The 22,138-nt window shown below is 56.1% G+C and overlaps 3 protein-coding genes across 4 annotated transcripts in view; 1 reads left to right on the forward strand and 2 right to left on the reverse strand.

Annotated features, from left to right (window-relative positions):
* The first annotated feature begins 374 nt into the window (after nucleotides 1–374).
* Nucleotides 375–14,829, forward strand: FAM83E (family with sequence similarity 83 member E). The gene is made up of 5 exons (XM_017952573.2): nucleotides 375–2,075; nucleotides 4,109–4,276; nucleotides 4,941–5,065; nucleotides 11,455–11,872; nucleotides 14,269–14,829. The coding sequence occupies exons 1-5, from the start codon at nucleotides 1,611–1,613 to the stop codon at nucleotides 14,527–14,529; spliced, it is 1,437 nt and encodes a 478-aa protein (XP_017808062.1). The 5' UTR covers nucleotides 375–1,610; the 3' UTR covers nucleotides 14,530–14,829.
* Nucleotides 7,596–8,984, reverse strand: SPACA4 (sperm acrosome associated 4). The gene has a single exon (XM_003915839.5). The coding sequence runs from the start codon at nucleotides 8,352–8,354 to the stop codon at nucleotides 7,971–7,973; it is 384 nt and encodes a 127-aa protein (XP_003915888.1). The 5' UTR covers nucleotides 8,355–8,984; the 3' UTR covers nucleotides 7,596–7,970.
* Nucleotides 14,830–16,281: 1,452 nt separating the features above from the next.
* SULT2B1 (sulfotransferase family 2B member 1) overlaps nucleotides 16,282–22,138 on the reverse strand; it is a 47,356-nt gene continuing 41,499 nt past the window's right edge. For both annotated transcript variants that reach the window (XM_003915835.4, XM_017952572.3), the window contains 2 exons: nucleotides 19,002–19,182; nucleotides 16,282–16,571 (listed from right to left, as the gene is read on the reverse strand). In XM_003915835.4, coding sequence (XP_003915884.1) covers nucleotides 16,306–16,571; nucleotides 19,002–19,182 — 447 coding nt within the window. In that variant the 3' untranslated portion in view covers nucleotides 16,282–16,305. The remainder of the gene's footprint in view (nucleotides 16,572–19,001; nucleotides 19,183–22,138) is intronic.

Here is a 22,138-nt window from a genome sequence, read left to right on the forward strand (position 1 = left end):
CTGGAAACAGGTGAGGTGATCTCAACTCCCCACGCTGCGACCGGGAAGCCTGAGTCTGGAGGGGCGTTCACCCCGAGTGAGGACAGGTAAAGAAAGTGTGTGAGCCGGACCTCCCCCGGTGGCCTGTGGGGGCCCTCCTGTGTTTACACAAGGGGTAGGGCTCCCCGGATTCCAGGTGGAGGCCTGAGGACAGGCCAGAGGCCGGGAAGTGCCGGAGAACCACAGCCGTGTCCTCGGAAAAGGCAAGTGCCGGAAGGGAAGCCATGGAGCCCAGCACCAGCTGGTGTGGATGGGCCCGGCGAGAGGGGGATGGGTGGGGGTGGGGGTGGGGCAGGGAGGCCAGCCTGGCTTGACTCCTTCCTTCTCTTTGCAGCTCCTTGCTGTGGTCTGGAGGAAGCAGCCGCCTGGGTTGCCGGGATCCCCGAGGTTGGGTCAGGAGCTTCAAGGGGGCAACTGGGGCTTGGGAGGGAGACAGGGCGAGTTATAGAGTGGCCCCTGTGTGGGAAGAAGCGTCCGGGCAGCTGGCAGGAGATAGGATTTAGGCAGAAACCAGGCTGGGGGCAGCTTGGTTAGGGCTCACCACAGATCCCAGAACGGTCTGAAACAGGTCTCAGGGCCAGGCCCCAGGCAGGGGCAGCCAGCCTCAGGAGGGCGGTTGATTAGGTGGCACTCACACCTAGATGGGCTGCCAAGGTCCTAGACCCATCCCATAGTAATGGAGACCCCTGTAGCGCATGTCACCCTCCACTGCGGCAGCTGGAGGGAGTGTGAGGGTCCAGGGAGCAGGGTCCCCCATTGACAGGTTAGGGAAGGGTATGCCAAGCCTTCAGCATTTCTCTAAGGCTGAGCGAGCAGGTCCAATGGAGAGGCATCCTGGCTGGTCTGCAGGTGAGAGCTGGTGAGTAGGAGAAACTCGTGGGGGCCGTTGGATTCAGTCAGAGACACATGCTCCACCAGGCAGCCAGATCCTGCGACTCAGTCGGAAGCCACTGGCATTTGCCGGACAGTGAAAGGAGAGAGCAGTGAAAGGAGAGAGCGTCAGTTCATTGTGCTCTTGGTCTGGGGCAGGCAGGCAGCCTGCTGTGCCTTTATTTAAGGATCTCTGGGTGATTGGAGACAGGCAGACAGCCTGTCGCCTGGAAATGATCAACTGGTCAGCCTGACCAAATTCAGGACAATTAAAGGGTCCGACTGGGCACTGTGTGACTGGTGGGTTGGAGGCTGTCGTGTGGCTGAGCATGGATGGCCAGCTGATGGGCCACACGATTGGGGATGGTGTCAGGAGGTCAGCCTGACCAGCAGAGACGGCTGGCAGGAAGGTCACGGAAGGCCAGCCAGGCATGGTGCCACCTGGGCACAGGCAGGTGGCGGATCTGAGTGGCCTGACACACTGGGTAGTCGCTTATTTGGGCAGTGTGATTGTCAGGACAGTGAGGCAGGGGCCGCTGCAGGGAGCCATTTGGACATCTGCAGGGCCCCCCTGGAGGCCTCGGATGGCCACATAGGGTCTGCCTATCAGGAGAACCCCCAGATGGTCACAGTCCCCAAAGACAGCCAGACCCCCGGGGACCCAGCCTCTCACAGTCAGTCCTCCCACCCGAGTGACCCCGATGGCGGCCTCCCAGCTGGCGGCGCTGGAAGGAGTGGACTCCGGTCCCAGGGTGCCCGGGGCGAGCTCCGGCTTCCTGTATTCCGAGGGCCAGCGGCTGGCACTGGAGGCTCTGTTGAGCAAGGGTGCGGAGGCGTTTCAGGCCTGTGTGCAGCGCGAGGAGCTGCGGCCCTTCCTCAGTGCAGATGAGGTCCAGGGCTTGGCAGCGGCAGCTGAAGACTGGACAGTGGCCAAGCCGGAGCCCGGCAGGATGGCAGACGGAGCCCCCACTGCCGATGGGGATGCGGGCAGCCTGAGCTACTGGCCTGGGCAGTCGGAGCAGCCGGCACCCATCCTGCGGCTGGGCTGGCCAGTGGACTCAGCGTGGAAGGGCATCACCCGGGCGCAGCTGTACACCCAGCCCCCTGGAGAGGGACAGCCGCCCCTCAAGGAGCTAGTGCGGCTGGAGATCCAGGCTGCCCACAAGGTGGGTGTCGCGGGGGCCTGGTGTCCATTCCCCAGACTGGGACGGGGACCCAGGCATTCTCTCCCTTGTCCTCCTGGGACTTGCAAGCCCACACCCCTACCCTAAAGGACCTATACCCCTGGGACCCAGGAGTCCACACCTTCCAGCCCCAGGACACAGGTGCCTACATGCCCAGACCTCATCCTTACTCTCAGAAAGGGGGGCCCAGCAGAGTGCAGTGGCTCACGCCTGTAATCTCAGCACTTTGGGAGGCCAAGGCAGACGGATCATGAGGTCAGGAGTTCAAGACCAGCCTGGCCAACATAGTGAAACCCCATCTCTACTAAAAATACAAAAATTAGCCGGGTATGGTGGTGGGTGCCTGTAGTCCCAGCTACTAGGGAGAGTGAGGCAGGAGAATTGCTTGAACCCGGGAGGCAGAGGTTGCAGAGAGCCAAGATCGAGCTACTGCACTCCAGCCTGGGCGACAGAGCGAGATTCCATGCCAAAAAGAAAAAAGAAATGGGGGCCCCTACCCTCCCTCAAGACCTGGGTGCCCTTAGGTATCGATGCCCCTTGAGCCTAATTATGACACCCCCAGTCTCAGTCATTCCCTTATTCCCTCATCACCAAGCTAGAGGTCTCCACTCTCCCTCCAAGGAGGACCCAGATGTCCCCACTATAGCCCTTGGAAAGCCCACTATGTACTTCACAGTCTTAGTGTCCGCCAGCTCCCATGTGAAGGGCTTCCCAGGGACTAATGTGAATCATCGAGCCAGAACCCTGTGCCACCAGAGGGACTACTGTGACCACGGAGGCACGGGGCAGTTAAATCTCTTCCCTGCAAGTGGCCGAGTGGGGATTTGAACCCAGGCTGTCTGGTTGCTGAGTCAGGGTTTTCCACTATTTTATGCTGCCTGCAATATCCAGGCCTTCAGCACCTCTGTGTCCCCCAGGTTCGCCACGGTGGCCTAGCAGGTCAGCCCTCCTGCACCCAGCACCCAGAAAATTCCCCAGGACCCAGAAATGTAGCTGCCCACAGTGCCCTATGGGACATCCACCACTGATCTTAGAGCCAAACTGCCGTGGACATTTGGGCACCGCAGTGTCGCAGCTCAGGGGACGATGTTCTGTGATTTGTAGGCCAGGCACGGTGGCTCATGGCCTGTAACCCCAGCACTGTGGGAGGCCGAGGCTGGGGGATCACCCGATGTCAGGGGTTCCAGACCAGCCTGGCCAACTTGGTAAAAATATGAAAATTAGCCAGGTGTGGTGGCAGGCGCCTGTAATCCCAGCTACTCTGGAGGCTGAGGCAGGAGAATAGCTTGAGCGCTGGAGGCCGAAGTTGCAGTGAGCTGATATTGTGCCACTGCATTCCAGCCTGGGCAACAGAGCAAGACTTCGTCTTTAAAAAGAGAAAAAAAAAAAAAAAGCCGGGTGTAGTGGCTCACGCTTGTACTCCTAGCACTTTGGGAGGCTGAGGCAGGTGGATCACGAGGTTAGAAGATCGAGAGCATCCTGGCTGACACGGTGAAAGTACATCTCTACTAAAAATACAAAAAATTAGCTGGGCGTGGTGGGCGCCTGTAGTCCCAGCTACTCAGGAGGCCGAGGCGGGAGAATTGCTTGAACCCAGGAGGTGGAGTTTGCAGTGAGCTGAGATCACACCCCTGCACCGCAGCCTGGGCGACAGAGCGAGACTCCGTCTCAAACACAAAAACAAAAACAAAACAAAAAACCCCAAAAAAAACAAAAAAGAAAAACAAGCAAACATATGATTTGTGATAACAATTTTCCAGCATTTAGGAGCCAGGAATCTCAAGAAGGGGCTGGGGATCTCATGGAGGGACAGCGTTTTGCTCATTCACACATCGGTGCGGTTTGAGCAGCAGTGTATGTCTGGGAGTCTCCCCTTTAGTGTCCCCTGAATGTTAAACTCCCAGCCCCCAGAGCACTTTACTCCCAGATTCTGGATGTCAGGCTTCCCACACCCTCTGAATGTCCCCCGAACCAGCTTTCGTTCACACATCCACCTCCCCTCTCCCCACCCCCAGCTGGTGGCCGTGGTCATGGACGTCTTCACCGACCCAGACCTGCTTTTGGACTTGGTGGATGCTGCCATGCGCCGCTGGGTACCTGTCTACCTGCTCCTGGACCGTCAGCAGCTGCCTGCCTTCCTGGAGCTGGCCCAGCAGCTGGGGGTGAACCCCTGGGCCACGGAGGTAGGGGCCGGGCCAGGGGCACCTGTGAGTCCCCATTCCCCTGGCATGGGGGCGGTGGGGGCAGACCCTTCCATGGAGCCCCAGGTCATTGAGATGGATGCTAGCAGGGATGGTCCCCTGGGATCTGATGCCCACGGCATTGGGGAAGTGGGGGTGGGCACCCCAAGGAATCTTGAGTCACTGAGTTTGGGTATCCCCAAGAAACGCCTGAGGGGTGATATCAGTGGCTCTGAGGAAGCCGAGGCAGATATTTCTTTTTTTTTTTGAGATGGAGTCTTGCTCTGTCGCCCAGGCTGGAGCGCAGTGGCACCATCTCGGCTCACTGCAACATCTGCCTCCCGGGTTCAAATGATTCTCCTGCCTCAGACTCCCCAGTAGCTGGGATTACAGGCATGTATCACCATGCCTGGCTAATTTGTATATTTTTAGTAGAGACGGGGTTTCACCATATTGGCCAGGCTGGTCTTGAACTCCTGACCTCAGGTGATTCACCCGCCTTGGCCTCCCAAAGTGCTGGGATTACAAGTGTGAGCCACCAGGCCTGGCCTTGGACAGATACTTCTATGGAGTCATGGGTCCCTCCAGTTAAAACCAGCCTGGAGGGAGCCTGAATCCGTGCAGTGGGCCTCAGCAAGGGTGTGCCGTCCACTCCCCACACCAACAGAACATGGATGTCCGCGTCGTGCGGGGCTGCAGCTTCCAGAGCCGCTGGCGGCGGCAGGTGAGCGGCACCGTGCGGGAGAAGTTCGTGCTGCTGGACGGCGAGAGGGTCATCTCAGGATCCTACAGGTGTAGTCCTCGCCCCGCCCCCCACCTCCCAGCGTCCTATACCCCACTTTCCCTCAGTGTGCTCAGAGAACAGCTGGCATCCCCTGCCCAGCCCTCTCTTTTCTCATCTGTGTAATGGGGACAAAACACCCTCCCCTGGGGAGGAGATACGTGCCGCGGCCGGACCCGGTGCTGGTCTGTTTAGTGGTCTTGGGTAAGTCTGCTTCTCTTCGACCTGGTGTTTTCTCATCTGGAAAACTGGGCAAACAGTTTGGGGGTGGATTGGCACCTCGATTGGGGTCTAAGCTCGGCCTTGGGTAAATAACTCCACCTGTCTGAGCATCTAAGAAAATACCCGGGCGTGGTGGCTCAAGCCTGTAATCCCAGCACTTTGAGAGGCCGAGGCAGGCAGATCAGCTGAGGTCAGGAGTTCAAGATCAGTCTGGCCAACATGGTGAAACCCTGTCTTCCCAGCTACTTGGGAGGTTGAGGCAGGAGAATTACTTGAACCAAGGAGACAGAGGTTGCAGTGAGCCGAGATTGCGCTGTCGCACTCCAGCCTGGGAGACAGAGCAAGACTCCGTCTCAAAAAAGCAAAAGAAAAAAGAAAAAAAAAAAAGGAAACTGCAAATAATAACAGCACCTACCTCACAGGGTCACAGCACAGTCGGGGAGGAGAGGGGTGTGGGCTCTGGCACCAGACGGCCTGGATTCAAATTCTAGCTCTGTCAGTTCCCCGTTGTGTGACTTCAGGCGACTTACTTCACCTCTCTGTGCCTCAGTTTCCCCCTTTATGTCACGGGGCTGATAGGGTTAGAGCCTCTAGAAGCAGGTCCCTCAACAGGGGTAGCACCCACACTTGGGCTGGCTGAGTCTTCGTTGCGGGGGCTGTTGGGTACACTGTGGGAGGCTGCTTGGCATCTTCTGCCTTGACCCAGCAGAGGTCAGTAGCATCACACGCCCAGTACCCCCAGCTTTCCCTGCCAATTAGAGAACCGAAAACGTCTCCAGACAGCAAAGATGCCCGCTGGGGAGCACAGGTGCCTAGCTGAGAACACTGGTCAGGAACCGTGGCTTTCAACCCTGTGCATGCACCAGAATCCCTGGGAGCACTTGTTAAAACACAGATTTCGGCCGGGCTCGGTGGCTCACACCTGTAATCCCAGCACTTTGGGAGGCCGAGGCGGGCAGATCACCTGAGGTCAGGAGTTCAAGACCAGCCTGGCCAACATGGTGAAACCCCATCTCTACAAAAATACAAAAATTAGCCAGGATGATGGCGGGTGCCTGTAATCCCGCCTACTCAGGAGGCTGAGGCAGGAGAATCACTTGAACCCAGGAGGCAGAAGTTGCAGTGAGCCGAGATCATGCCACTGCACTCCAGCCTAGGCGACAGAGCAAGACTCCATCTCACAAAAACAAAAACAAAAACAAAACAAAAAAACCACACAGCTTTTGTAGCAGATAATTCAGGAAAAGGAAGAGGAAAAAGAAAAATGGCTGGTCGCGGTGGGTCACACCTGTAATCCCAGCACTTTGGGAGCCCAAGGCAGTGGATCACCTGAGGTCAGGAGTTTGAGACCAGCCTGATCAACACGGTGAAACCCTGTCTCTACTAAAAATACAAAAAATTAGCCAGGCATGGTGGCGTGCGCCTCTAGTCCCAGCTACTCGGGGGCTGAGGCTGGAGAATCGCTTGAACCCGGGAGGTGGAGGTTGCAGTGAGCCGAGATCGCACCATTGCACGATTACACTCCAGCCTGGGTGACCAAGCAAGACTGTCTCAAAAAAAGAAAAAAAAAAGGAAAAGAAAAAGAAAACGGAAAAAGACTGGGCATGGTGGTTCACGTCTGTAGTCCCAGCATTTTAGGAGGCTGAGGCAGGAGGATCACTTGAGCCCAGGACTTCAAGACCAGCCTGGGCAACATAGCAGGACCCCATCTCTACAAAAATTTAAAGAAATAAAAATTAGTCAAGCATGATGGAGCATGCTTGTAGTCCCAGCTACTCAGGAGGCTGAGGTGGGAGGATCACTTGAGCCTAGGAGGTGGAGGCTGCAGTAAGCCAAGATTGCACCACTGCACTCCAGCCTGGGCAGCAGAGCAAAACCCTGTTTCACAAAAAAAAAAAAAAAAAAAAGAAAAAGAGAAAACAATACACAGCTTTTGGACCCCACTCCCATTCATCGTGCCTGGAACAGGGCCTGAGAATCTGCATTTTTAGTAAGTTCCCACTTGATACTGCTGCTGTTTCTGGTCCAGGGACCACACTTTGAGAACCCACTAGAGTTGAGACCGGAATGTTTGAAATGTTTGAAAGAGTGTTTACCTTCCCAGCTTTGTGTGAGGATTCAGTGGCACGTAACATAAGACAGTCTTGGCTGGGTGCCATGGCTCACACCTGTAATCCCAGCACTTTGAGAGGCTGAGGTGGGAGGATCACTTGAGCCCAGGAATCTGAGACCCCCCGGGGAACATAGCTGGATCTTATCGCTACAAAAAGGAGAAAAAAAAAAAAAAAAAAACAAAGGAAAAGGAAAAACAAAGAATGCTCCATGAACATCAGCTGTCATTTATTATGAGATATATATATATGTATATATATATTTTTTACCGTATTTCATGGACTCTAAGGTGCCACCAATGGAGAGAAGCATCGTGATTAAAACGTGAGAAGCTCTGCATCTTAGAACCGGTGGAATAGAGTAGTACAATCAAACCCACAGGCCGTGCTCCCCTGCCGCTCAATCAGGCCTGGGGGTGCTTCCCTGAGCACCGGGCTCCTGGTGGACAGCCTTAGAAGGGATGAAGCCAGGGCCGCAAGAGGTTGTCCAGGACCTCTCTGGCCATTTAGTGGGAGAAGGAGACAGGGACGTGAGGAGTGGCAGATCTGGGAGAACAGTCCCAGGCCTCGTCCTCCCTGTTGGTCACAGCAAATGTGGAGGGAGCAGCATACCCAGCCCCAGTGCCAGGCTGGTGGTGGCCCCCACCGTCTGGCTGCTCGAGGAGCCCAGAGCTCTGTTACACAGGCGGCCGCTGCAGCAGGTGGTGGTGAGGCTGTAGGTGACGCCCCTGTAGCTGACGGGTTCCTCCCGGCCGCAGCTGGTGGCTCGCAGGCAGCCTTTGTTGATGACCGGACCGGTGCCTGGGGCGATCCCCCGGCCTGTGAAGCAGTCCTCGTCATCACCACAGCGCATGGAGGTGCCGGGACACTGCGTGGAGTCGGTGAGCTCACAGAAGATGCAGTCCTTGACGCCCGTCGTGCCTGGGGGCAGAGCCATCACCAGAAGCAGCAGCCAGCACAGGACCATGGCGGCCTGGCGGCGTTGACGCTGCCCCAGCCAGGCCGTGGGCTTCCTAGACCTCCCGGAATTGCTGAATGAAGGACCTCCGAGGACTCCTCCTGCCCACGAGACTTTGGCCCTGGTCCTGGCCTCCCAGGGTCAGCGCCTGGAGTGTCCTCTGTTCCCAATGCCCTGTGTCCCTCTAAGTCCTGGGGATGGAGGTGAGCTGGTGGCTGCCGTCTGACAAGAGTCTGTGAATGGAATGAGTGATCTCACAGATCCCTCAGGGTTCCCACTGGCTGCTCTGGGGATGAGGTCATAGGTGAGAGGAGGGGGTGTCACAATCCAAGGGGTAGCCTATCCCGCCAACCTGCCAGGGCGCAAGAGGGCTGTGCCACCTCCGCCAAGGTGAAGATGCCCTGAACCCAGAGAACGCTGGCCGCAAGCTTGTCCATATTCTCTGTGCTGTACCCACCAAGGGCTTGACTTCAGCCTCATACCTCCCATGGTGACCCCATTTTCCAGACGGGCAAACCGAGGCTGGGGAAGGGAAAGTGATGTATCTGGGGTCCCGGAGTCAGGATGAGAGCCAGGTTCATTGAATTCCAAAGAGGCTGGGAAAAAAGAGGGTGTATTAACTGAGCATTTACTGTGTGCCAGGATTCATGCTCAGTGCTGGCTTGCTTTTATTTTATTTATATTTTTTGAGACGGAGTCTCACTCTGTCACCCAGGCTGGAGTGCAGTGGTGTGAACTCAGCTCACTGCAGCTTCTGCTTCCCAGGTTCAAGCGATTCTCGTAACTCAGCCTCCCAAGCGGTTGGGACTACAGGGGCGTGCAAGCACATCTGGCTAATTTTTGTATTTTTAGTAGAGACAGGGTTTCACCATGTTGGCCAGACTGGTCGCGAACTCTTGAGCTCAAGTGATCTGCCTGCCTCGACCTCCCAAAGTGCTGGGATTACAGGCGTGAGCCACCGCGCCACACCTGGCCCTTGGTGCTTTCAATAACTACTGTGATGACAGGAAGTGTTAGGGCACTGGCTCCCACAGCTCACAGGCTCTCAGCGGTGGCCACGTGCAAGGGGCTTGACCTGTGTTCAGTCATTTGAATCTTCCTATGTTTTATTTATTTTTTAATTTAATTTTTGTTTTTAAAGCTGGCTGGGCACAGTGGCTCACAACTGTAATCCCAGCACTTTGGGAGGCCAAGGCGGGTGGATCACCTGAGGTCAGGAGTTCAAGACCAGCATGGCCAACATGGTGAAACCCCGTCTCTACTACAAATACTAAAAATACAAAAGTTAGCTGGGCGTGGTGGTGGGCACCAGTAATCCCAGCTACTCGGGAGGCTGAGGCAGGGAGAATTGCTTGAACCTGGGAGGTGGAGGTTGCAGGGAGCCAAGATTGTGCCACTGCACTTGAGCCTAGGCAACAGAGCAAGACTCCATCTCAAAAAAAAAAAAAAAGAAAGAAAGAAAGGATCTTGCCCTGTGGCCTAGGCTGGAGTGTAGTGGCGTGATCTTGGCTCACTACAGCCCTGACTTCCCAGGCTCAAGTGATTCTCCTCCCTGAGCCTCCAGAGTAGCTGGGACTATAGGGGTGCACCACCATGCCAGGTTAATTTCATAAAATTTTTTGTAGAGATGGAATCTTGCTACATTGCTCAGGTTGGTCTCAAACTCCTAGCCTCAAGCAGTCCTCCCGCCTCAGCCTCCCAAAGTGCTGGGATTACAGGTGTAGCCACCGCACCCGGCCTTCCTAGGTTTTGGCTCCATATTGCAGATGAGCACTGCAGGGAGCAGCAACATGGAGAGCTTGGTGCACAGCCAGGGCTGACTAGATGGCAGTCATTCTAGGAAGCAGCTGGGTCTTAAAACAATCCCTTTTAGTGTCCAGAAGTGAATTCCATCTCTTTCCAAAGGGGAAAACTGAGGCATTCAGGTGTTCCTAAGTGGGGACCAGGTAGAGCCTGGGTTTAAACTCCAGTCTGATTCCAGATAAGTTTTTTGTTTTGTTTTGTTTCGTTTTGAGTCAGAGTCTCGCTCTGTCGCGCAGATTGGAGTGCAGTGGTGTGATCTCGGCTCACTGCAACCTCCGCCTCCTGGGTTCAAGCAATTCTCCTGCCTCAGCCTCCTGAGTAGCTGGAATTACAGCATGCACCACCATACCCAGCTAATTTCTGTATTTTTAGTAGAGATGGGGTTTCACCATGTTGGTCAGGCTGGTCTCAAACTCCTGACCTCATGATCTGCCTGCCTCAGCCTCCCCCAATGGGGATTAACGGGGTGGGCCACAGTGTCCCTTTTTTTTTTTTTTTTTTTTGCGGGGCAGGGAAGGGTCTTGCTCTGCTGCCCAGGCTGGAATGCAGTGGTATTATCACGGCTCACTGCAGCCTCAATTTCCCAGGCTCAGCAGGGCGCAGTCACTCACGCCTGTAATCCCAGCACTTTGGGAGGCTGAGGCAGGTGGATCACCTGAGGTCAGGGCTTCGAGACCAGCCTGACCAACATGGTGAAACCCCATCTCTACCAAAAATACAAAAAATTAGCCGGGCATGGTGGCAGGCGCCTGTAGTCCCCAACTACTCAGGAAGCTGAGGCAGGAGAACTGCTTGAACCCAGGAGGCAGAGGTTGTAGTGAGCCGAGATCATGCCATTGCACTCCAGCCTGGGCAACAAGAGCAAAACTCCATCTCAAAAAAAAAAAAAAAAGATTTCCAGGCTCAAGGGATCCTCCCACCTCAGCCTCCCAAGTGGCTGGGAGTACAGGTGTGCGCCACCACAGCTGGCTAGTTTTTTTATTTTTTGTAGAGACAGAGTCTCCCCATGTTGCCCAGGCTAGTCTCAAACTCTTGGGCTCAAGCAACCCTCCTGCCTCAGCCTCCCAAAGCATGAGTCACTGTGCCTGGCCCTGATTAGATAAGTGTCTTAACTTGGGCTGTCTTCACTCCATCCCTCCCGGGTACATACTTCAGTTGTCCCCATTCTACAGATGGGGAAGCTGAGGCTGGAGAGGTCAGGACTCGCCTGAGGTCCTACCGCCTCCCCTGGGACCTGGCTGGGGATGGGGGCGGGGCTGGGCCCTCAGGGTTGGAGACCCTGATCCCCCTGCTCCCCAACCCCCAGCTTCACGTGGAGTGACGCACGTCTGCACCGAGGCCTGGTGACCCTGCTGACCGGTGAAATTGTCGACGCCTTCAGCCTTGAGTTCCGGACGCTGTACGCGGCCTCCTGTCCGCTCCCACCTGCACCCCCCCAGGATCCCTCGGTCACGGGGGGCCTGCAGCGGGGCCGCAGCCCGCACCGCGTGTCCCGCCGCCGCTCCGTGGCCCCCGCGTCGCCCCCGCCGCCTGACGGCCCGCTGGCCCACCGCCTGGCCGCCTGCCGCGTCTCCCCTGCCGCCCCGGGGCCCGCACTCAGCGACATCCTAAGGAGCGTGCAGCGCGCCCGGACCCCCAGCGGCCCCGCGACCCGGCCCAGCCGCTCCCTGTGGGACCTAAGCCGCCTGTCCGAGCTGTCTGGCTCCAGTGATGGGGACAACGAGGTGAGATTTTGTGGCTGGTGCCAGAAGAGCATGGAGCCCAGGAAGGGGAAGGCGTTTGCCCAGGGTGGTGCAAGCCAGGCTCCAGGGGCCCTGCTCCCAGCCATAGAGCCCGAAGCGTTTCCTGAGGGCCTGCGCCGCTAAATTCCTAATAGCGTCGTTTGTTGACTTGCTGCATGCTGGGCAGGTGGGCGCTCGGTGGCATGGGGCAGAGACAGGAGAGCCCTGGGTGCAAATCCTGGCATGACACACTAGGTGGGGGGGAAGCCGAGGACCTGACTTCTCTGAACCTCAGTATCCCCATCTAGGAACGGGCGGAGCAGGGGCATTCATTCTGAGTTTGGTTGAGGGAAGAATCCACATGGCTAAATAAAAATAGAGTAGTAATGATAACAACAATACATTCCTGAAACAAGGAGTTCGAGACCAGCCTGGCCAGCATGGTGAAACCCTGTCTCTACTAAAAACACAAAAAATTTAGCTGGGTGTGGTGGTGCACACCTGTAGTCCCAGCTTTCGGGAGGCTTAGGCAGGAGAACTGTTTGAGCCAGGGAGGTGGTGGTTGCAGTGAGCTGAGATCGTTCCACTGCACTCTAGCCTGGGCGACAGAGCGAGACTGTCTCAAAAAATAAACAATAATAAACGATAAATAACTTCCTGAAGTGGAATTTATTTATTTTGTGATATCCTCATCCCAGGCCAGGAAGGCTGGGAGATATCTATATTTGAGACAGGGTCTTGCTCTGCAATGTCTTGAGAATCAGGAATCATCTCCCTCCGTCCCAGGCAAGGAAGGCTCCTAGCTGGAGAGGAGACGGGGGATGGGCAGGGGCAAGGTCCTCACCTTCACCTGGTCCTGAGCACCCTCACCCAGCATCCCCTCCCTTGGCAAATATTTGCTCCCGGCTGGCAGATGCCGGCGCTTCTGGTTCCTCCCCAGCTGCAGAGGTGGGGACTCAGTTCCTTGCCCCTCTGTAGGTTAGGGGGTCCCAGGCTTGCCCTCTCACTTCCCCCCTTCCCTCTCGGGCTCCCCACACCGTCCTCCTTGCCTGCCTCCTCCTCTGCATCCCTCTCCTTTCTGTCCCTCCTCCTGCTGCCTTCCTGCTTCTTCTTGCTCATGTCGTCCTTCACCTTTCACCCCCTCTGTCTACTCTCTCTCCTTCTTGGCTCCCCTCCTCCCTCCTCTCCTTCTTTCTCCTCCCTCACCTTCTCCCTTACCCCTTCCTCTTCTTTTACCTCCCTACCTTTTTTTTTTTTTTTTTGAAACAGGGTCTCGCTCTGTCTCCCAGGCTGGAGTACAGTGGCATGATCTCAGCTTACTGCAGCCTCAACCTCCTCGGCTCAAGCAATCCTCCCACCTCAGCTTTCCAAGTAGCTAGGATTACAGACCCATAATACCACGCCTGGCTAATCCGTGTGTGTGTGTGTGTGTGTGTGTGTGTATGTGTGTGTGTGTTTTGAGACAGAGTTTCACTCTTGTTGCCCAGGCTGGAGTGCAATGGTGTGATCTCAGCTCACCACAACCTCTGCCTCCCGGGTTCAAGCGATTCTCCTGTCTCAGCCTCCTGAGTAGTTGGGATTACAGGCATGCACCACCACACCTGGCTAACTTTGTATTTTTAGTAGAGGTAGGGTTTCTCCATGTTGGTCAGGCTGGTCTCGAACTCCTGACCTCAGGTGATCCGCCCACCTCAGCCTCCCAAAGTGCTGGGATTACAGGCATGAGCCACCACACACCCAGCCTAATTTTTCTATTTTTTGGAGAGTTGAGGTCTCACTGTGTTGCCTAGGTTGGTCTTGTCTCAAACTCCTGAGCTCAAGCAATCCTCCCACCTCGGCCTCCCAAAGTGCTGGGATTACAGGCGTGAACCGTGTCCAGCCTTCATCTCTCTCCTCCCTCTCTCCTCTCTTCCCTCCCTTCCCTCCTCCATCATCTCCTTCCACCTCCCTCAAATCCTTTATCACCTTTTTCTTTTTCTTTTTTGTTTTTCTTTTTTTCTTTTTTTTTTTTGAGATTGAGTCTTGTTCTGTCGCCCAGGCTGGAGTACGGTGGCGCTATCTCAGCTCGCTGCAGTCTCTGCCTTCTGGGTTCAAGCAATTCTCCTGTCTCAGCCTCCCGAGTAGCTGGGATTACAGGCACCCACCACCACGTCAGGCTAATTTTTGTATTTTTAGTAGAGATGGGGTTTCACCATGTTGGCCAGCTGGTCTTGAACTCCTGACCTCAAGTGATCCTCCCACCTTGGCCTCCCAAAGTGCTGGGATTACAGGTGTGAGCCACCATGCCTGGCCGTCTATCACTTTCACTGCTTCTCTCTTGCCTCACTTCCTGCCTTCTCTGGCTCTCCCCCAGGGCCCCACCTCAGCCTCCTCTCACCTCCTTCTCTTTCCTTCTACAGCTCAAGAAGTCCTGGGGTTCCAAGGACACCCCAGCCAAGGCTCTGATGAGGCAGCGGGGCGCTGGAGGAGGCCCCCGTGGGGAGGTGGACTCCCGACCTCCCTGGGGCGGTGCCCTGCCCCTGTCCCCTGCCCACCGCCTCCGCTATCTGTCCCCAGCCCGAAGGCGGTTCGCTGGGGATGCTACATTCAAACTTCAAGAGCCCAGAGGCGTCAGGCCATCAGACTGGGCCCCGCGGGCAGGACTTGGGGGGCAACCCTGAACAGGAGACCAAGCCAAATCTGCTGGCCCACCCAAGGAGCAGTGCCGGACAACTGTCAGCTCAGAGCCCCCTGCCTCCATACCCTGCCTTGGATAAGGCTTCTGGCCTCAGCGTCTGTAAAGCAGAAGGGATGTTTTTCACTTGTTCTGCAACTTGGGGCCAGGAGTGGTGGCTCATGCCTGTAATCTCTGCACTTTGGGAGGCTACGGTGGGAGGGTTGCTTGAGGCCAGGAGTTGGAGACCAGCCTGGGCAACATAGTGAGACCCCATCTCCACAATAAATAAAACAAATTAGTTGGGCGTGGTGGCGCACACCTGTGGTCCCAGCTACTCTGGAGGCTGAGGTGGGAGGATCGTTTGAGCTCTGGATGTGGAGGCAGCAGTGAGCCAAGATCACGCCATTGCACTCCAGCCTGGGCAACACAGCGAGAGGCCATCTCTTTAAAAAAAAAAAAAAAAGGAAAAAGAAAGGCTAAGCAAGGTGGCTCACTCCTGTAATCCCAGCACTTTGGGAGGCCGAGGCAGGTGGATCACCTGAGGTCAGGAGTTCGAGACCAGCCTGGCCAACATGGTGAAACCCCATCTCTACTAAATACAAAAATTAGCTGGGTGTGGTGGTGGGTGCCTGTAATCCCGGCTAGTTACGAGGCTGAGACGGAAAAATTGCTTGAACCCAGGAGGCGGAGCTTGCAGTGAGCCAAGATCATGTCACTGCACTCCAGCCTGGGTGACAGAGCGAGACTCCATCTTAAAAAAAAAAAAAGAAAATGGACTTGGGCAAGCCCATTGCCTGCACCGGACCTCAGTGTCACAGCCGAGAAAATGGGCTGGCAGCATCCCCCGCTGCGGATCCTAAAGAACGCACACGCAGCTCCCGAGGGTCAGGCCTTCCTGATGAGGGATTCGGCTGAGGCCCTGAGCTGGAGCTGTGGAGGGGAAGATGGGGAGTCGCTGCCATGCACACTGTGCTCAGGAGCTGTGGGGAAACTGAGGCATGGAGCTGAATACTGAGGGACTGGAATGTGGTACAGCCACAGCCACAGGCGAACGGGGTGGGTGGCGGGACTTTCTGTGGGTGCTGACAGGGCGGGTCTGCCAGAGCTCCCCTTTACGTCTGCTCGGAATAAAACCACTTCATGCCAAAAACATTCGTTACCACAGCCTGGCTCTGCATCCAAGAGTCCATAACCCAGCCCCTCCTCCCTCAGACCCGGGAGTCCATAACCCAGCCCCCTCCTCCCTCAGACCCGGGAGTCCAGGCCCCCAGCCCCTCCTCCCTCAGACCCAGGAGTCCAGGCCCCCAGTCCCTCCTCCCTCAGACCCAGGAGTCCAGGCCCCCAGCGTCTCCTCCCTCAGACCTAGGAGTCCAGGCTCCCAGCCTCTCCTCCCCCAGACCCAGGAGTCCAGGCCCCAGTCCCTCCTCCCTCAGACCCAGGGGTCCAGGTCCCCAGCCCCCTCCTCCCTCAGACCCGGGGGTCCAGGCCCCCAGTCCTCTCCTCCCTCAGACCCGGGAGTCCAGGCCCCCGGCCCCTCCTCCCTCAGACCCGGGAGTCCAGGCCCCCAGTCCCCTTCTACCTCAGACTGGGGATCAGGCCCGCACCCCGGGAAAGTGAGATGCCCAGTGCTGGGTTCCTGCAGCACCTTTGCCTCTGGGCAGGACTCTGAGTCGGGAAACCTGGCCTCTGGAAGCCTTGGCGTGGTGAGGATTCTCCACGCCCCGCTGCATGCCCTGCCACAGCGCATCAAGGAACCTGGGCGGAAGCGACGTGTTTATTCTCAGGGTCGCGGGTGCGGGGGCTCAGAGGCCTGGCCAGGGTTGGGGCTGGGGCTGGAGTTGGGTCTAGTTTCAGGCTCCAGGCTGTTGGGCTCAAGGCTGGGCTTGGGCTTAGGATTGGGGCTGGGCTCAGGGTCCGGGCTGGCGTCCTCCTCCGGGTCTTCATCCCAGGGGAAGGTCGGCATCCCCCGCATCTGCTTGCGGTAGACACGATCGAAGGCTTCGCTCTGGGCCACCGTGAAGTGGTTCTTCCAGTCGCCGCAGACCCCTGGAGGGGAGGGCGCACCAGGGGGTGAGGAGCCTCTGGGGAGCACTGAGCCCCTACCTCCAACATTCCAGCACCCTCTTTACCCCTCCCGGCCTTTGGCGAGGTGTTCCCTTTGCCAGAAACACCGTCCTCCCCACCCTCCACATTGCCCCCTTTGTGTCCTATGGTGGCAGAGTCTTGGCCTGTCACCTGGCACCGTTCTCACCTCCGCCCTCACTGCCTCTGCTACTGCAGGCTTCCTGTCAGTCCTCCCCTTTATCCCGGACCCTTTAAGTCTCTGCCTAGAACCTCTGTCTCCAACCCCGAATTCCTGCCCACCTTACAGCTTGTGTCACCTCCTCTGCGACCAGTCCCAAACCTCCCCTGCTAGAACAAGTCCTCCTGTCTCAATGCCCCCACAACACTCCGTGCTGCAGCCATTACTGCTGGGACATGGAAGGGACCCCCTTCTGCAGGCACTGTGCTCAGGGCTTGCAACCAATTTGCTGACTGGCGCAGCAAGCAAGCCTCAGGAACCCTCCAACCCTCAGTTTTCTTTTTTTTTTTTTCTTTTTGAGATGGAGTCTCGCTCTGTCGCCCAGGCTGGAGTACAGTGGTGTGATCACGGCTCACTGCAACCTCCTATTCAAGTGATTCTCCTGCCTCAGCCTCCCGAGTAACTGGGATTACAGGCGTGCACCACCACACCCAGCTAATTTTTATATTTTTAGTAGAGATGGCGTTTAACCATGTTGACCAGGCTGGTCTCAAACTCCTGACCTCAGGTGCTCCACCTGCCTCCCCCTCCCAAAGTGCTGGGATTACAGGCATGAACCACTGCACCCAGTCCAAGCCTCAGTTTTCTCACTGTGGGGCTATCACCAGGGCATCACCCCTCACCTGGAAACCTGGGGCTGATAGAATTCAGGGATTCTGCTGCGGCAGCAGAATCGCTTGAATCTGGGAGGTGGAGGTTGCAGTGAGCCGAGATTGCACCACTGCACTCCAGCCTGGGTGACAGAGACTCTGTTTCAAAAAAAAAAAAAAAAGAAGATGCTTCTCTGGTGGCTTGGCAGATGGAGGAAGAGGCCATGAGCCTCGGAATGCAGGTGGGTCAACAACTGAGAAGGTGAGGCAAGAGATTCTCCCCTAGAGCCTTCAGAAGAAATATGTCCTTTTTAACACCTTGATCTTAGCCCAGCGAGACAGATCTTAGCCCAACTCCTGACCTCCAGAGATGTTAAGAAAGTACATGCAGCCAGGCGCGGTGGCTCACACCTGTAATCTCAGCACTTTGGGAGGCTGAGGCAGGAGGATTGCTTGAGCCCAGGACTTTGAGACCAGCCTGGGCAATATAGCAAGACCCCTGTTCTTATTAAAAACATATTAAAAAAAAAAACAGGGGCCAAGCACCGTGGCTCACACCTGTAATCCCAGCACTTTGGGAAGCTGAAGCGGGCAGATTACTTGAGGTCAGGAGTTCAAGAGCAGCCTGGCCAACATGGAGAAACCCTGTCTCTACTAAAAATACAAAAATTAGCCAGGTGTGGTGGCGCATGCCTGTAATCCCAGCTGCTCAGGAGGCTGAGGCAGGAGAATCGCTTGAACCCGGTAGGTGGAGGTTGCAGTGAGCTGAGATTGAGCCACTGCACTCCAGCCTTGGGGACAGAGCGAGACTCCATCTCAAAAAAAAAAAAAAAAAAAAAAAAGAAAAGAAAAAAAAAGCCGGGCGCGGTGGCTCACACTTGTAATCCCAGCACATTGGGAGGCTGAGACGGGTGGATCACAAGGTCAGGAGACTGAGACCATCCTGACCAACATGGTGAAACCCCGTCTCTACTAAAAATATAAAAATTAACCAGATGTGGTTTCAGGTGCCTGTAGTCCCAGCTACTCAAGGAGGCTGAGGAAGGAGAATCGCTTGAACCGGGGAGGCGGAGGTCGCAGTGAGCCGAGATCGCGCCACTACAACCTCCAGCCCGCCTGGGCAACAGAGCGAGACTCCGTCTCAAAAAAAAAAAAAAGAAGAGTAAACGTGTGTCGTTTTGAGCCATGGAGTTTGCGGTGTTCGTTACAGCAGGAAGAGGAAACAACTGCGCTGCCGCCTGCACCCCGTAACCCAAAGTTTGAGTATTTCTGCCGTGAACATGGCCGTGGAGGAGGATTCGTGAAGATTCTAGATCTCCTCTCTCGGGCAGACCTGGCGTTGGCAGTACTCCTGGACGTTTTGCTCTCGTTGGGAGTTCTCTGGGTGGGGACGCCTCGGGTGGCTGGCACGTGTGCCGAGCCAGTGCTAAGCCCTGTGCGTGATCAACCCTGGGGCCACAGTGACCCTGTTCACCCAATGTTACAGCTGGGTGAGAAACTGAGGCCCAGAGAGGTTAAGTAACTCTCCCAGGTCACACAGCCAGGCAGTGGCCTAGTGGGCTCCGAACCCCAAAGCCCCCGCACCTTTCCGGAGGAAGGCCCCGCGACGGTGGTCCAGTAGGCTGGGAGGCAGCAGTGTGTAGTTGGACATGGTGTTGGCCTTCATGGCGCCGAAGGTCGAGTGTGCCACGACGGAGCCCAGTGCCTCCTTGCCCAGCGGACGGCCCAGGAACCCGCAGATGCGCTGCACGGAGCCCTGTAAGTCCTGCAGGCAGGGGAGACGGGTCAGCAGAGGGAGGGCACTCAGCCAAGGAAGGAGCATGGAACCTGGGGTCTGCACGTCTGGGTCCTACCCCAGGGCTGCCTGAGGGACGCTGCCTCTTTGCCTCAGTTTCCCCAGCTCCAAGCTGAGGGGTTGGGCTATATTGCCTCTAAGGGTTTTTGCAGTTTCTGTCTTTGGACGGTTCTCTAGGTGGGAGGGAATAGGTGGGCTTGGGGCAGAGGTCACAGCAGGGTCAGAGGTCAGAGCATCACCTTACCCGGAATCACCTTCCTTTGGTTAGAGACAGGCATTGGCTGGTCTACATCTCAAACCTGCTCCTCCCCCAGGCTCCCACTGCAGGATCCCATCCACCCAGGAGCCTGGTCTCCCTCTCTGGGTACCCCTCACCCCCAAACTCTGTCCCGTCATCAGACCTGTCACTTCCCACCTGCCTCCCCTTGCCATGTCCCCTCCTCTGTGCCCTTGTAGCCTAGCACTGCTCAGGCCTCATCCTCTCCTTCCTGGACCCATGCCCCAGCCTGCTGCTCCATAACCTCCCTGCCTCCAGTCTTCATCCCCCTCCAGCTCATCCCCCACACCCAAACTGACCCTGCTCCTCACTGGCTCCCAACTCTTCTGTGGCTCCCGAGTGCCCTGGGACAGAGTCCCAGACCCAGACCCAGACCCAGACCCAGCTATCAAGCACAGAAGTGGGGCAGGTGCAGTGGCTCACGCCTGTAATCCCAGCACTTTGGGAGGCTGAGACAGGCGGATCACTTGAGGTCGGGAGTTGGAGACCAGTCTGGCCAACATGGTGAAACCCTGTCTTTACTAACAATACAAAAGTTAGCCGGGCATGGTGGCGGGCACCTGTAATCCAGGTGCTTGGGAGGCTGAGGCAGGAGAATCATTTGAACTGGGAGGTGGAGGTTGCAGTGAGCCGAGATCTCACCACTGTACTCTAGCCTGGGTGGCAGAGCGAGACTCCATCTCAAAAAAAAAAAAAAAAAAAAGAACAGATGTGGTCTCAGCTCTTCCAATACCTGTCCCACCTTCTCCTTCTGAGACTCACCATTCCCTACACATTCCTCCCTCCAGGCCTTGGCACGGGGCTTCCAGAAGGGCCACTGCCATGGCTGCAGCTCAAATATCACCTTCCTTACTGAGTGTCTACTATGTACCAAGCTCTGATCCAAGCCCCCCATACATTTGTGCCGATCCCACCATCAGCTTTGCAAGGGAAATGTCATTATCTCAATTGGTAAAGAGAGGCCCAGAGAGGGAGAGACACTTGTCCAAGGTCACACAGCCAGAGAGGAGCTCAGGTTCCTGGAGCCCTTAGTCCTCCCCTTTGCCCCTCTGCTTTTTAGACTGGAGTCTTGCCTGGTGCCCCAGGCTGGAGTGCAGTGGCGCCACCCGCCCACTGCAAGCCCTGGTTCACTGGCCTCCTGCCTGCCTCAGCCTCCCAAGTAGCTGGGACTAAGAGGCAAGTGCCCACCACCCCCTCACCGCCCGCCCGCCGCTTAATTTTCTATGGTGATGAAGAGGACGGGTTTCACTGCATGGCTGTGGATGGTCCTTCCGATCTCCTGACCTCAGATCCTGCCTTCACCGGGCCTCCCAGCAAAGTGCTGGGATTACAGGCTTGGAGCCACACTGCTACCGCCTGTTTTTGGATGAGCTTCACCCTTTTGTCCAGGTGCAATGGTGCAATCTCGGCTCACTGCAACCTCTGCCTCCCGGGTTCAAGCGATTATCCTGCCTCAGCCTCTTGAGTAGCTGAGATTGCAGGCATGCACCACCACGCCTGGCTAATTCTGTATTTTTAGTAGAGACAGGGTTTCTCCATGTTGGTCAGGGTAGTCTCGAACTCCCGAGCTCAGGTGATCTGCCAACCTCGGCCTCCCAAAGTGCTGGGATTACAATGAGACTGTCTCGCTCTGTCGCCCAGGCTGGAGTGCAGTGGTGCTATCTCAGCTCACTGCAACCTCCACCTCATGGGTTCCAGTGATTCTCCTGCCTCAGCCTCCAAAGTAGCTGGGATTATAGGCATGTGCCACCATGCCCGGCTAATTTTTGTATTTTTAGTAGAGACAGGGTTTCACCACGTTGGCCAGGTTGATCTCAAACTCCTGACCTCAAGTGATCTAGCTGCCTCGGCCTCCCAAAGTGCTGGGATTACAGGCGTGAGCCACTGCGCCCGGCCATTGCTGCCTTTTGATACGTAGCGCCCAGCACGGTCAGCCCTCTGGTCAGCTCCGCCAACCCCATGGCTCCTATTTTCCAGGTCATTCCTGGTTTCATAACCTTCCATCTCTTTATCTTCTTGAACCACTGACGTGTCCCAGAAATTTTAACATGTAGGCGGCGCCTCACACCCAGGGGCAGCCCAGAAGCTGTTAGGCTCTGTGGCCCAGTTCTGGGTTTGGAGAAGAAAGCTTGCTGGAAAAGAGGGGGAGGAGTAGTACCAACACCTTTTCTGGAGCTTTCCATTAAAAGAAAGTTACCAGGGTGGGAAAAAATAACCACGGAGTCTGCAGGCAAGAGCCATATGCCTTGGGCAAGTTATCAACCCTCTCTGAAATTACAAACCTCCAGTTTCCTCATCGATAAAATAGGGATAATAACAACATTTGGGAAAACCATATAAAATTACCTTTTTTTTTTTTTTTTTTTTCTGGAGACAGAGTCTTGCTCTATAACCCAGCTAGAATGCAATGGTGCGATCTCGGCTCACTGCAACCTCCAGCTCCCAGGTTCAAGCGATTCTCCTGCCTCTGCCTCCCGAGTAGCTGGGACTACAGGCGCCTGCACCATGGCCGGCTAGTTTTTTTGTTTTTTTAGTAGAGATAGGGTTTCACCATGTTGGCCAGGCTGGTCTCGAACTCCTGAGCTCAGGTGATCTGCCCACCTTGGCCTCCCAAAGTGCTAGGATTACAGGCGTGAGCCACCATGTCCA

Source organism: Papio anubis, chromosome 20 (genome assembly GCF_008728515.1).
Source record: "Papio anubis isolate 15944 chromosome 20, Panubis1.0, whole genome shotgun sequence".
NCBI lineage: Eukaryota > Metazoa > Chordata > Mammalia > Primates > Cercopithecidae > Papio > Papio anubis.

Excerpts from the sequence above, each read along its gene's own strand:
- FAM83E (XM_017952573.2), top strand. The coding sequence starts at position 1,611 with ATGGCGGCCTCCCAGCTGGCGGCGCTGGAAGGAGTGGACTCCGGTCCC. Across the intron at positions 2,076-4,108 it reads AGATCCAGGCTGCCCACAAG|CTGGTGGCCGTGGTCATGGA; the intron begins GTGGGTGTCGCG and ends CCCCACCCCCAG. Across the intron at positions 5,066-11,454 it reads GTCATCTCAGGATCCTACAG|CTTCACGTGGAGTGACGCAC; the intron begins GTGTAGTCCTCG and ends CCCAACCCCCAG.
- SPACA4 (XM_003915839.5), bottom strand. The coding sequence starts at position 8,354 with ATGGTCCTGTGCTGGCTGCTGCTTCTGGTGATGGCTCTGCCCCCAGGC.